The sequence below is a fragment of the Centrocercus urophasianus genome, unplaced genomic scaffold (assembly GCF_019232065.1).
Source record: "Centrocercus urophasianus isolate 14NV4802_14NV808 unplaced genomic scaffold, USGS_Curo_1.0 seq_332, whole genome shotgun sequence".
NCBI lineage: Eukaryota > Metazoa > Chordata > Aves > Galliformes > Phasianidae > Centrocercus > Centrocercus urophasianus.
Genome location: NW_024884903.1, coordinates 32104 through 43275, shown reverse-complemented (window position 1 = coordinate 43275; position 11172 = coordinate 32104). Strand labels below are relative to the sequence as shown.

The 11172-nt window shown below is 43.3% G+C and overlaps 1 protein-coding gene across 1 annotated transcript; it reads right to left on the bottom strand.

Moving 5' to 3' along the window:
• Window positions 1-1728: 1728 nt before the first annotated feature.
• On the bottom strand, window positions 1729-11136 carry CAPZA1 (capping actin protein of muscle Z-line subunit alpha 1). Its single transcript, XM_042830501.1, has 10 exons — window positions 11059-11136; window positions 7211-7274; window positions 6931-6982; window positions 6091-6154; window positions 5452-5658; window positions 4961-5040; window positions 4461-4539; window positions 3897-3968; window positions 3231-3293; window positions 1729-2723 (listed from the first exon to the last, which is right to left on the bottom strand). Exons 1-10 carry the CDS (start codon window positions 11095-11097, stop codon window positions 2583-2585), a joined length of 861 nt encoding a protein of 286 aa, XP_042686435.1. The 5' UTR covers window positions 11098-11136; the 3' UTR covers window positions 1729-2582.
• Window positions 11137-11172: the final 36 nt, after the last annotated feature.

The following is an 11172-nucleotide window of genomic DNA, read 5'->3' as shown; positions in this document are numbered from 1 at the left end:
TGGCTGTGCTTTGGGGTCCTGGGCAGGTTGTGGGAGGGCTCTGAGGCTTGGAAAATGCAGGTGTTGCTCTTGGAAAAAGTTACTTCAGAGCATTTTTGTCATATTCTACATCTAGGATGTCGGGAATTTAAAGTCTGATATTGTAAATAAGTAGGAAAACTGTCTGAGTTTTCCTGGTTTAGTCGAGCTGCACTGCTGCGAGTGGCTCAGTGTTTGGTGGCTGCATGCTGTACCAATGCATCAGCTTCAAGCTAGTTTCATCTGAAACCTCTGGCTGAGAACAGCTGACAGCTTTACAGATAGAGCAGCTTTCAGAATGTGTCATCACTGGCACTTCAGTGCCTCAGCTGCAGTTGTTATGCTGAATCTTGTTCATTTTCCAAGAGCTGGGCCAAGGGTAAGGATAGATGAGTGCTGCAGAGGAAGCTGATGGAGCAAGAAGGTGAGGAGGTCGGTGAGGGGGTGAACTGGCTCTAAAAGAAGGCTTTCTGAAGGTAGAAACACTCTGTCCTCTCAATCTTAAAGCCAGGACAAGCAGTGAACTACTTGCAAAGTAACGCAGAGCAGGAAGAGACTGGCCTTGAGGTCGAGGCTGTGCTGGTAGATAAAAGCTCTGTTGTGTGCAGCGTTATCTCGGGCCTCTGTTTCAGCTTCACATTCTTGGAATTGCTGCAGTGTTTGTCTGGATGGGCCCACAGCCACAGCATCTCTGCACTGTGCTTCACCTCCTCCGGCAGCACGGGGAGGAAACCTTCCTGCAAACAGTGCTGGCACAAGGTGCACTCTGTCCTTCAGCAGCACCCAGCACAGCTGTGTGCAAGCAGCGCAGAGCACAAGCACTGCTAGCACTCAGGCAGTGTTGCTTTGTCTGATTGCCTGACCTGGGATGTGTGTTGATTTGGAAGGTCCCTTCCAGAGGAGCCGTTCTGAGCACGGTGTGTTTGTATCCAGTGCTGTTACACGAGTTGAGCACACGAGCTTAGGAGATGTTGCAGCAGTACTGAAGAGCAGAACCCCCTGATCTGTTGTTTCACCAGGGTGAAGCTCTCTATTAAAGCCATACGGCTGCTTTTCTCTTTGAACCTGGAAGGCTTCAATTCCAGTTCCCTGGGCTGCGTGTGGGGCTGGTGGATGTTTGCAGCGTTCAGTTTGTCACCTGCAGTTCTGTTTGCAGTTATCAGGAAAGAACAGGCGTGAATGGCTTTAAAACAAAGGCTGGTGTATTTCTATCAGACTACATAGAGGGTGCCTGCGCTACGAACGGTCGGTTTCAACAGCAAATACAAATATATTTTATTTAGACAAAATATCTCACAAAGGGTACATGATATTACTGTGCAAATCCTGAGCTGCAATGCACAGGCAGTCCTGTCCCTATCTTCTGGAGCTCTTTGTGTAATTAAAAATTAGGAAGATGCTAGCCAGTTTAAAAAACAGAACCTGCAAAAAAAGGCCCATTGATAACCAAGTGTAAACAAGGCAAAGTGGGTGAACCAAAGGGGTTTCATGTTGTGATGGATCTAGCTGCAAGTTTTGACTGAGGAGAAAGCATGCACGTCTCTTCTGGCAGAGAAACTGATAGCACTGCTATTCTTGATTTTTACAGAAAGACAAATCAACACAGAGCAAGCAGTTAAGAGCAATGAAGATCTTAATTCCAGAATTCCCCTTAGCTATGACAAGAAACTGGCCACAACAGAGACAAAATGGAAAAATTGTTCCTCCCACTTTGGTTCAAGTTTATTTATTTTGTATGCTATCCATCCATACACCTGTGATACAAATGTTATGAACCTGCCACAAAGCATTAAAGCACAACATCCCTATTTTGCAGACATTTGCATTTTTAATCTAATCCAGTCTCCACAGATCAGCAGCGACCCGACTCAGAGTTCTCTAAAAATGCAGATGTCTGATAACTGTACATACATAAGGGAGAGCAAAAATGTTCACTTCTAAGGGAATGTGGCTCAAATCTTCAGGTTGGAGGGAAAAAAAAAGCCCCTGGAAGAGCTAGCTGTGCAGGAATTTCTGTAATGGTTACTGTAAACTCGTTATGTGTAGTAAAATCCAGGCCTGCAGGCTTTTGCTTTGTGGAGGTCAGTAGTAAGGATGCTTGGGGGCACTTACTGTGTCTGCATTATTACAACTTGCAGCACAGTGCCTTGAGCTGTTGGCAGATTTGATGAACTTACTGCAGTACCTGGAGTGCTGTACACAGGTGAAGGAAATGCCCTGCACCCTCAGATGTATTTATAATAGGGCTTTTGCAGCTAGGCAGTTTTCCAACCATTACAATTAGTGATTGAAAACAGCTAAACTTCTGAACCATGAATGTGGTTTAATTAAAATGACCTATCAGTATATGCAATCACAAGAGGAAGCTTACGTGGCAGGAAACACAAAACACAAAGACAATGCTATTTGTTCCACAGTTCTCTCTGAGGCTAGAAAACCTGTCAACTTTGAAAGCCCTAGAAATATGCTGCACTGGTTTAGAAACCATCTACTTGGCATAGGACCACATTTGTTTTGTTTTTTGTTTTGCACACAAACGTTTCATACAGCTCCTTGTTTCCACCTTAAGCGTTCTGCATCTCTTTGCCAATCTTGTAGCTGAGGATTTTGTTCCAGTCGATCTTGGTGCGGGTGACAGGCAGCTGCCGGCGTAAGGCTTTGAAGGTGGTGTCTGACATTGTCTGGTAGTTCTCACTGATTGCTGTCTGCAATGGCAAGCAGGTTCAGTTAGAGCAGCACTAAGATACCCTGAAAAAGCAGGACTGTTAAAGCCACGAGGCCTTTTTCTGTGAGAGGAATGCACGCTACAACCAAATGAATAATGCAGTGTGGGTGCAAGTAAAGGGATTCTCCTGAGGCCTCCTGCACAAAGCAGGTCCACTCCAGGTGCCTCGATGGCTTATCTGCATCAAGTCTCCTTCTAGCACACAGGCTGGGACAATATAACAAGCCCTCAGACAGAGGAAAACATTGAGACCCACCCACTCCCTTCCCATGCTTGTTCCAGGCATCATGTGCAACCCTTTGAAATTGCTATACAGCAAACTGAACAATTACACGTACCTTTATAATTAGATTCTAATTCAACTAATGCCCTTTTCTAATTAATTCTTAGAGTCAATGCTAGATTAAGTCAGGAGCAAAATTTGAGGCCAGTTTCGTAAATGGAGATTGAGATGATTCCACCCCGTTTAACAACCACTGATTTTTACCTGGTACTCATTTTCTGCATTTTCTATTATCTTAATAAATTCCTTAGCTGTCTGAACGTCGCTCTGCAAAGAGGGGAAAAAAAACAATTTGCATGTTTAAAAATAACATTTTTGATGGATGTCTTCCCAAACGAGAGGCTGAGCACAGACACAGTGGATGACATGAGATGGAAGCTGCTGGTATTTGTAGCTTCTGCTCACTGCAGATATCTCAGTGGAGTTCAAGATAGCAGGCTGAGCTTGTGCTTCAAACTGAAACAGGATTCACCCTTGTGAGCAAAAGGCAAGTAAGCCTTCATGGGATGGAGTATGGACTTGGGATTTTGACTACTGCTCCCCCTGCTGTGCTACAGGGCTTCTTACTTTGCCCTGAGAATACTGCCTTAGTTTCCATAGCCTTTATGTAGAAAGGTGTATTCTGCCCTCTTAAAATGAGACTCTTAAGCTGTCCAATGGAGATTGTACTTCCTAATACTGTCTTATTTTAAGTAATTAAGAGTCTGTGTATTTAATACAATCAAGGAAAAAAAAACCTAAAATGACACTGATTAGTCACCCTTAAACTAAAACTCAATGGAATGTAGTCATACAAGGAAATCCCTCATGAGATGTTTAAGAAATAAAATAGCTGCTTTATCTTTGGAAAAAGTGTTCTGGCACACTTACTGAAACCTGTACAGAGTCCTGGATGTCTTTGTGACTAACCAGCTGAACGTTACCATCTTCATAATAATGAACCTAAACAAAGACAGAACACAGGTTATCATTAATACTCGTTTCATAATCCCTAGAGCCCCCAAATGCTACCAGAATGGCACAGCAGCTTTGTTGTGCCAATCTTCTCTGCTTACGTGGAGACTAAAAGCAGGATGGATTTTCTAAAAGGTTTCATTCTTTGTCAAGACTGTTCAAGATTATGTTAATGCAGTAAACGCCTAGAGTTGAAATAAGAGCAATTATATATATAAGTATATGAAATCAGAACAAGTTTTGGCCTGAAAAGTCAAACACTTGGAGGCACACAGGATGATACTATACAATAAATCACAGGCCAGGCTGCAGACAATGTTCAAAACAATGAAGCCTTAAGAATTAATATCTTGAATTGAATAGCTTAGTAATATCTTGACTCCAGAAGGACATTTGCTGAATTTCAGCATCTCATTTTGAGCAAATGCAGTGGTGTCTGGCAAGCAGTTTTTCCTGTTATTGCCAAACAATGCAGCTCACCTGGATCTTGAGCACTGCAGCCACCTGAGCTGTTGGTGGTGTGATGGTAAACTTCCATTCTGATCTCCAGCGACCATTCCTAAAAACAGGTGAAGCATGAAAACTGTATTTGCAGCAAGTGCTAAAAAAAAAAAGCTAAATGAATGTGAACAACGAGGTCCTGCTGCTCTGAGATCGGTACTGAAGTGCTTTATATGCCAATGAACTCAATTTCTGAAGCACAGTTCCAACACCATGCATCTGTTACAGGTTGGCTCCAACACACTTATGCTCTGGAATATCTAAGGGGGATCTTCTTAGCCCTGCTAGCTGCTTTTTCTCTGGGCAAGTCATTGAGTTATGACTTAGGGAAGCATCAGGGCCTGGCAAAGAGAAGTAGACTAAAGAATGAGAAACTGAACCCCTTGAGGAGCCAAAGGCATCTTAACTTTCAGGGCAAGTAGAAGAAGGGTTTATTTGAAGTGTAGTAAAGGAAGAAAATAATGTTTAAGTAGTCTTACCAGAAATTTTTGGGCTGGAACTGATGGCTCTCAATACAGGCAATAATTGTCTGCTGTCCATCTATAGATTTACCATAAACCTGTATTCAGGAAAAAAAGAGTTAAAACAGCACAAGAGCTGAGGAAAACCACTTGCAATTTCTGTTCTTGGCAGCGCTGTGGAGGCTTCCCATTGTGGAAACTCACTGGGAATGTGTGCCTAGTTATGCTGTCCAGTACTTCCACTTGTAGTTACGTGCAAACAGTGCCTCCTATTCTTTTATTGCAGGTGTTAGGGGACTTGGCAGTCATGAATATGAACAATAGGGTCTAATAAATCTTTACCATTATGTGCATACCAAGATTATTCACACCCTTTTTGAATTTATTCCAAAATTAGCCAGAACACCAGTGAAGACAGAACTCAGGCAGCACTGCCCAGCACAGCATGCACTCAAAGTCCTGAGTGACACAGAGCCAAGATTTTCCATCAGACAAGATGGATACTCAACAGTGCAGAAGCCATTGGGGTAATGATCTTTCACATAAGCTCTCAGTGCACTGTCACAGGCATCTCTCCATTGTTTTAAAGCTGATTCTGTGTCCTCAGGCTGGGGGTCGCTGGCTTCCTTCCTTAAGTGATCAAACTTGAAAGAGATTTTGTTTCTTGGGTCTAAAAATCTGCCGTTGCCCAGATCGCCGTGTTCTGTGATTAAGACCTGAAAAATAAGGAACAGAAATCAAAATGCTCTTCTGCTGCTATAAATGTGAGACCACAGGAGAAAACAACGCTAAGGATTCGCTCCTATCAGTAGGAACTGTGAGCATGCAGTAAAGTGTTTAAGCAATCTTTAAATAAACAGCAATCTTTAATCATTCCTACGTGAAGTGGAATTGCAATGACTTCAGTGTGCAGCTTTACCTAACATGCATTGGTCACCAGGTAGTAACAGACAATGCTCTAAAGATTTCACCTCTGCCTCTTACACAAGAACAACAATTTGGTAATGCAAGGATGACGTGGGGGAAGAAGGAAAGATGATAACTTGCAGGTAGAAAGAAAATCATCATAAAGATCCTGATAAAACAAAATACTTCTTGCTTCTGTGTGGGGCAGTAACACAAACCTTGAGAGTAAAGTTTTTCCTCACCTGATCATCATAGCCTTCTATCTTCACCGGAGTGAACTGATCCATGTTATATTGTGCAAATGCACTGTTAAGAATTAAGAGCATGAAATTTAGCTGTATGTACACGTTCACATTCTCTGAGTGATAAGTACATGGTGTGACTCATACTACAGGGAAAATTGCCATTGCAAATAATCCACACATTGATAGCTGTAATCATCTGGGTCTAAAGCCAGGCTTATTTAGTAATCATGAAAGTATAGAGTTCAAAAGTAGAACAGAAGGCAGCCTGGGGGAAAATGAGCAAGGTGATGCAAAACAGGCAGCAAGGTAAACAAATATGAGTAGACTAATATTTATAACAATTTTCTTCTGCCAAGACCTGCTGACAGATGTGTCACCCAGACCTAAATAAAACATCAGAAGCCCTGTATGCATAACATGTAGACACCTTCTGATGAGACTGCACAAGTAAACAAGATGCTCTGACAGCATTTTTTGAAGGCAGCTTTTCTTTTTTTTAAGCTCTGGCTGAGGACTACTCAGAATTTCAGGCTTCACTTGCTCACCAAATCACATTCCAACAAGATCAGCCATTCTTGCTGCTGCAGAATTACCCTTTTTGGCAGACTGCCTTCCTGTCAGTTACACAGGGCCTCTACACCACAAATTCCAATTTAAGCCTTTTAAAAAGAACCAGCCATGCCTTTCATTATATATTTTGGTGGGGGATAAGGAACCACAGCAGCCTGTTCTCAATAGAACAAACGGCTTCCTTTGTTCCAGCACGATGGGTGTAAGTCAAACTACCACCACAGAGAGGCATACTCTTTCTGGCATGCTTGAAACACGAATACTCACTGTGCTGCTCCTTCCCTGAGAAGATTGTCGTTGTTAAGCAATAACCGGACATCTGGAGGAGGGAGTGCTCGATAAGTTATTGGCTTTTTGATCAAAGTTTCTCCAATTTTCAACTGTACAAACATAAACGTTGCTGATTTGAATCATTTTATTAAGGTAAGTAGTCACAGAATGGCAGCATGCTTTTCCCCACTCTGACCTCAGAGCAGTGTATCGTGACACGGTCTGTCATAGTGGATGAATGTGAATAAAATGCTACTGATGGCTCTTCTTTACTTACCATTGAATACTTCATTAAATTCTCCAGGAGGGGCATGAGTGATGAATTTTGCAGCTATACGCACCTGTAAAGACAAAACCACTTACTGACTTCATACAGACTGCAACCCACTCCGAAGCAATTAAACAAAAAACACTAACTATCAGATTTGGGGAGAAATCCAGATGTGTGTTTTCAAAGTGGAAACCATCAGTCCTGTAAGACTAGGTATTTTTTTCAGATGCTCAGCAAGAAGAGCCAACTCCACCCGGGTAACTGTAAAAAATGGGAACTGTTCAACCTTCACAGTACAGTTTCACTCTCTGTAAGAGTTGCAATATTGTATTGCAAATGTGTATCTGTGCATCCATCACACCCACATTTAGCTTTTCGTCCATGCAGCGTGATGCCCTGTGCAGGAACACTGAGTGTGTACTCAAAGTCTTAGACCCTAAACCTACCTGGAAACAGTGTAGGAAACCTGTCTGACCTCACCCTGACTTATGGATTTGTTGCTGACTTTGTCAGGAGCTGAACAGGGCTTCGTTACAGGACGTCCTGGTTCCTTGTTATCGATGTCACGCTATGCTTTCAGGAGTTATTGTCTCTTTGAAGTCTGTGGTTAACAAAAAGAACTGGAACTACTCCATGCAGTGTACCAGCTTTTCTGGCGTGTGTCTTCTCAAGGGTTACTTGCCACCCTTGTCTGGCACGTTACTCCTTCCCTTATCCTGCAGCAGTCTTTTACTGGAAACTGCAGCACAGTCCAGTCATGAGCTGTCATTGTAGGAAAGAATTAAGGCATCTGGAACTGATACAATAAGAGAAAAGGCCAAGTGGAAGGAAAAGACCCAAATATCTGTAAACTGAGGCTGTAAAAACAAAAGCAGTTCCCTTCTGAAAAATAATAAAGCTGTACTGTAACCAAAAATCCCATATACAAGTCTGGGATTATTAGAATTTTGGAGTATTCACCTATTTCAGCTGAATTACTGCCACAGCTGGAAAAACACTGCTTCTCTCCTGTCTGCTATGTTTTAATTAGAAATAGTTGTTTGCATCAATTGTCACATAATGATTTAAAGCAAGCCATGAAAGAAAACTCACACCTTTGCAAACAAAGGGTAAACTGCCTTATTCCAACAGTATCAAGTAACAACCCTGCATTAATTGGGCAGAGCTTCAGATAAAAAGAGATTGCTTTCCAAATTGGAGTCTATTTTGCAAAAAACATGTGTTCTTTATGCATGAAATAATTATGTAGCATGAGTGAAAAACTTACGTTGAAGATTGTTGGTGTAAGTTGGTAACTTGTATAGTTCATACTAGTAAAAATGTAAAGCCTTTTTCTCATCGTTTCCTGCTTTTAAATAAGGCTGATAAGAATGTTAGGATTGTAATAATATCGTTCTTATTGTGTGAAACTTCTCACTGTCCAAAGAACTGTAATTAGGATGTCCTGCTTCACAATCCTGTTAGACTTCGCTGCTGGAAGCTCGGATGGTGACAAAGATAATCCTGCAGTAATTAAGAGGGATGCTTCTGTTTTGTATCCTCTGTGGATTTCTCTGACAGACAGCCCTGAAGGGCTGAAACACTCTGGAAATTATAGCATGTGCTTTTCTAAGAAAGTGCAAGTGTAAGCATCAGTACAGCTGGATCAGACTGCTCTAAAGCATCAGGAGATACAGTACTTGGAGCTCATGTACCACTTCACACCAAGATCCATTTCAGTGGCTAGAATGTGCACTGCAAATTAATTCTCCAGAGGAACAGATTACTATTTACAAGGTGCTCAACATATGGAAAAGCCCCTCTAAAAGCCATAAAAATTACTCTGTATACACATAAGGAACAATGCTGTGGCTGCAGAACTGTGCTCTGTATGGTAGAAGGGGACCATGGTTGTAGGAGGTGGACTTAAAGGTCTATAGTTTCTGATAAAACACATGGGGGGGGGGAATAAATACTACAGGAAGGATTTTTAGTCTTCTACATTCCTCTGCCTCGGAAGGATGTGTAAAATTCAATCAACACAGGAAGGATGTGTAAAATTAAGTCAACACAGAAAGGACTTTGCACTTCCATTCTGTGTCCCCACAAAACCAGACACAAAGCAAACTGCCACAGAAAACCACTCACTGTTTTAAAGCAGCCCTTGCATTGATTCTGTCGTGGAGCAATAAAATAAAAAGCATTTAAATCAAACCACTGAAATCAGGAGCGGAGTGCAAGAAGTTGACAGTAGAGAACTTAATCCTAAATGCCAAGCATTTGAATCACCATTACTGGTTGTTTTTAGGGCTGGTTTGTTTCGGAGCACTGTCAGCACAGTGGAAGGAAGTTCTTTTGCAGAAGCACGAAAATAAGGCTTTCTGCAAGCTGCCCCACTTCCTGCCCATCGCTGCCATTTCAGGTAGCTCTGCAGCAAGCTAACTACACTGACTTCCTTTTTCCAAAATGGGGAGAGTTGCTGATAGAGAAGCTGCCCAGCAATTTGGTAAAGCTGGCAAAACAGCAGCAGAATAAAGTTAGAAAACACACTGCAGCAGGTCTGGTTCCTGAGCCCTGGCTTTCCTCAAGTAAGGCTTATAAGGATGGGAGGTGTGAGGGAATAAATGAATTTTACCATTTGTTTGATCGTTGGGTTTCTTTGTTTATTACATGGATGCTGTAATAAAGCTCTGCTGCATGTTTCTTAGAATTCATTTCCATCTTCTACCAGCGTTGGACACGGAGCTACTTGGACTGATTCAAACCTGCCCGTGCTGGGACATAAAGTTGAACAAGGGCTCCTATTTCAAGTGAAATCCTATCTGCCTGGACAAATGAAATGCTGGGGCACACGCAGTGCAGGATGAACGTGCTGTGAAGGAACCACAGACCTCAGGGAATGCAGTGGAAAAAGAGCCCAGATGACTCTAGATCCTGATTCTCACTCCCAGACTGAGTGATAACTTTAGCTATAGCCTAAAACAGGGATCTGGTTCTACTTTCCAGCTCTGTTAATGACCTGTGAGGTTACCAAAGGCAATTAACTTCATTTCCTTTGCTAAAAACTTGCTAAAGCTTTGTTTTTCATTTTCATTTCAAACACGCTTTCTGATGCAGCAGCCAAGCAGGTCAAAGATTTGATACAGCATTGGAGAGATTTCAGTTCCACGTGAATTCTGCTCTGAAATATTCATTTCGATGCTGCTGTGATCTAAAACTGTATCAAAGGCCACATCAGTCATAAGGCCCTGCCAGCCTCCTTCACCATGTGGCCACTGTCATTAAGCACAAGCAGGCAGCTGGAGAGGAAAATAAAAGCAACTCCGTGCTCACAGGATCCCTGAGGATCAACGAATGTTGGCATCCCAAAGCAGAATTTCAAGGAAAAAAAAAAAACACAACAAAACCAAACCACCAACAAAAAAACCCCACATGCAATAGTTTTACTATGCAAGGAAGCGTAGCTGTGGGTGCTGATTTTAGCTGTGGGTGCTGATTTTAGCTGTGGCATGTGGGAAAGAAATGGCCATAGGCTGCCAGCTTTTCCTTTCTAGCAACTCAGCGCTGCTTTTAAGACAGCAATTTTTCCGCATACCCACATCAGAGGAACGATCTTTCTGCACCTCTCAATACGAGCCTTTCTCTCCACGCCCCGTCCCCTCAGCTCCTCGATCCGCACAGAAGCAATGCGGGCGGAGAGCCGGGGCTGCATGCGTGGGAACGAAACAGGGCTACGAACTGAATGGGCCCGGGGAAAGGGAGGAGACGACGGGCAGCCCTTGCCCGCTGTAGGGCTCCCGGCGCCCCGCAGCGCTGGGCTGGGCTGGCCCGTAAGGCAGCAGGGGGCCCGTGGGGCGGAGGCGGCCGCTCCCTACCTTCTCCTCGTCCGACACCCGGTCCTCGAAGTCGGCCATTTTGGCAGCTCTGGGCCCGGCCCGGCCCCGCGCGGAGCACGCCGGGAGTCCTGCACCGGGCGCCGTAGCCGGGGC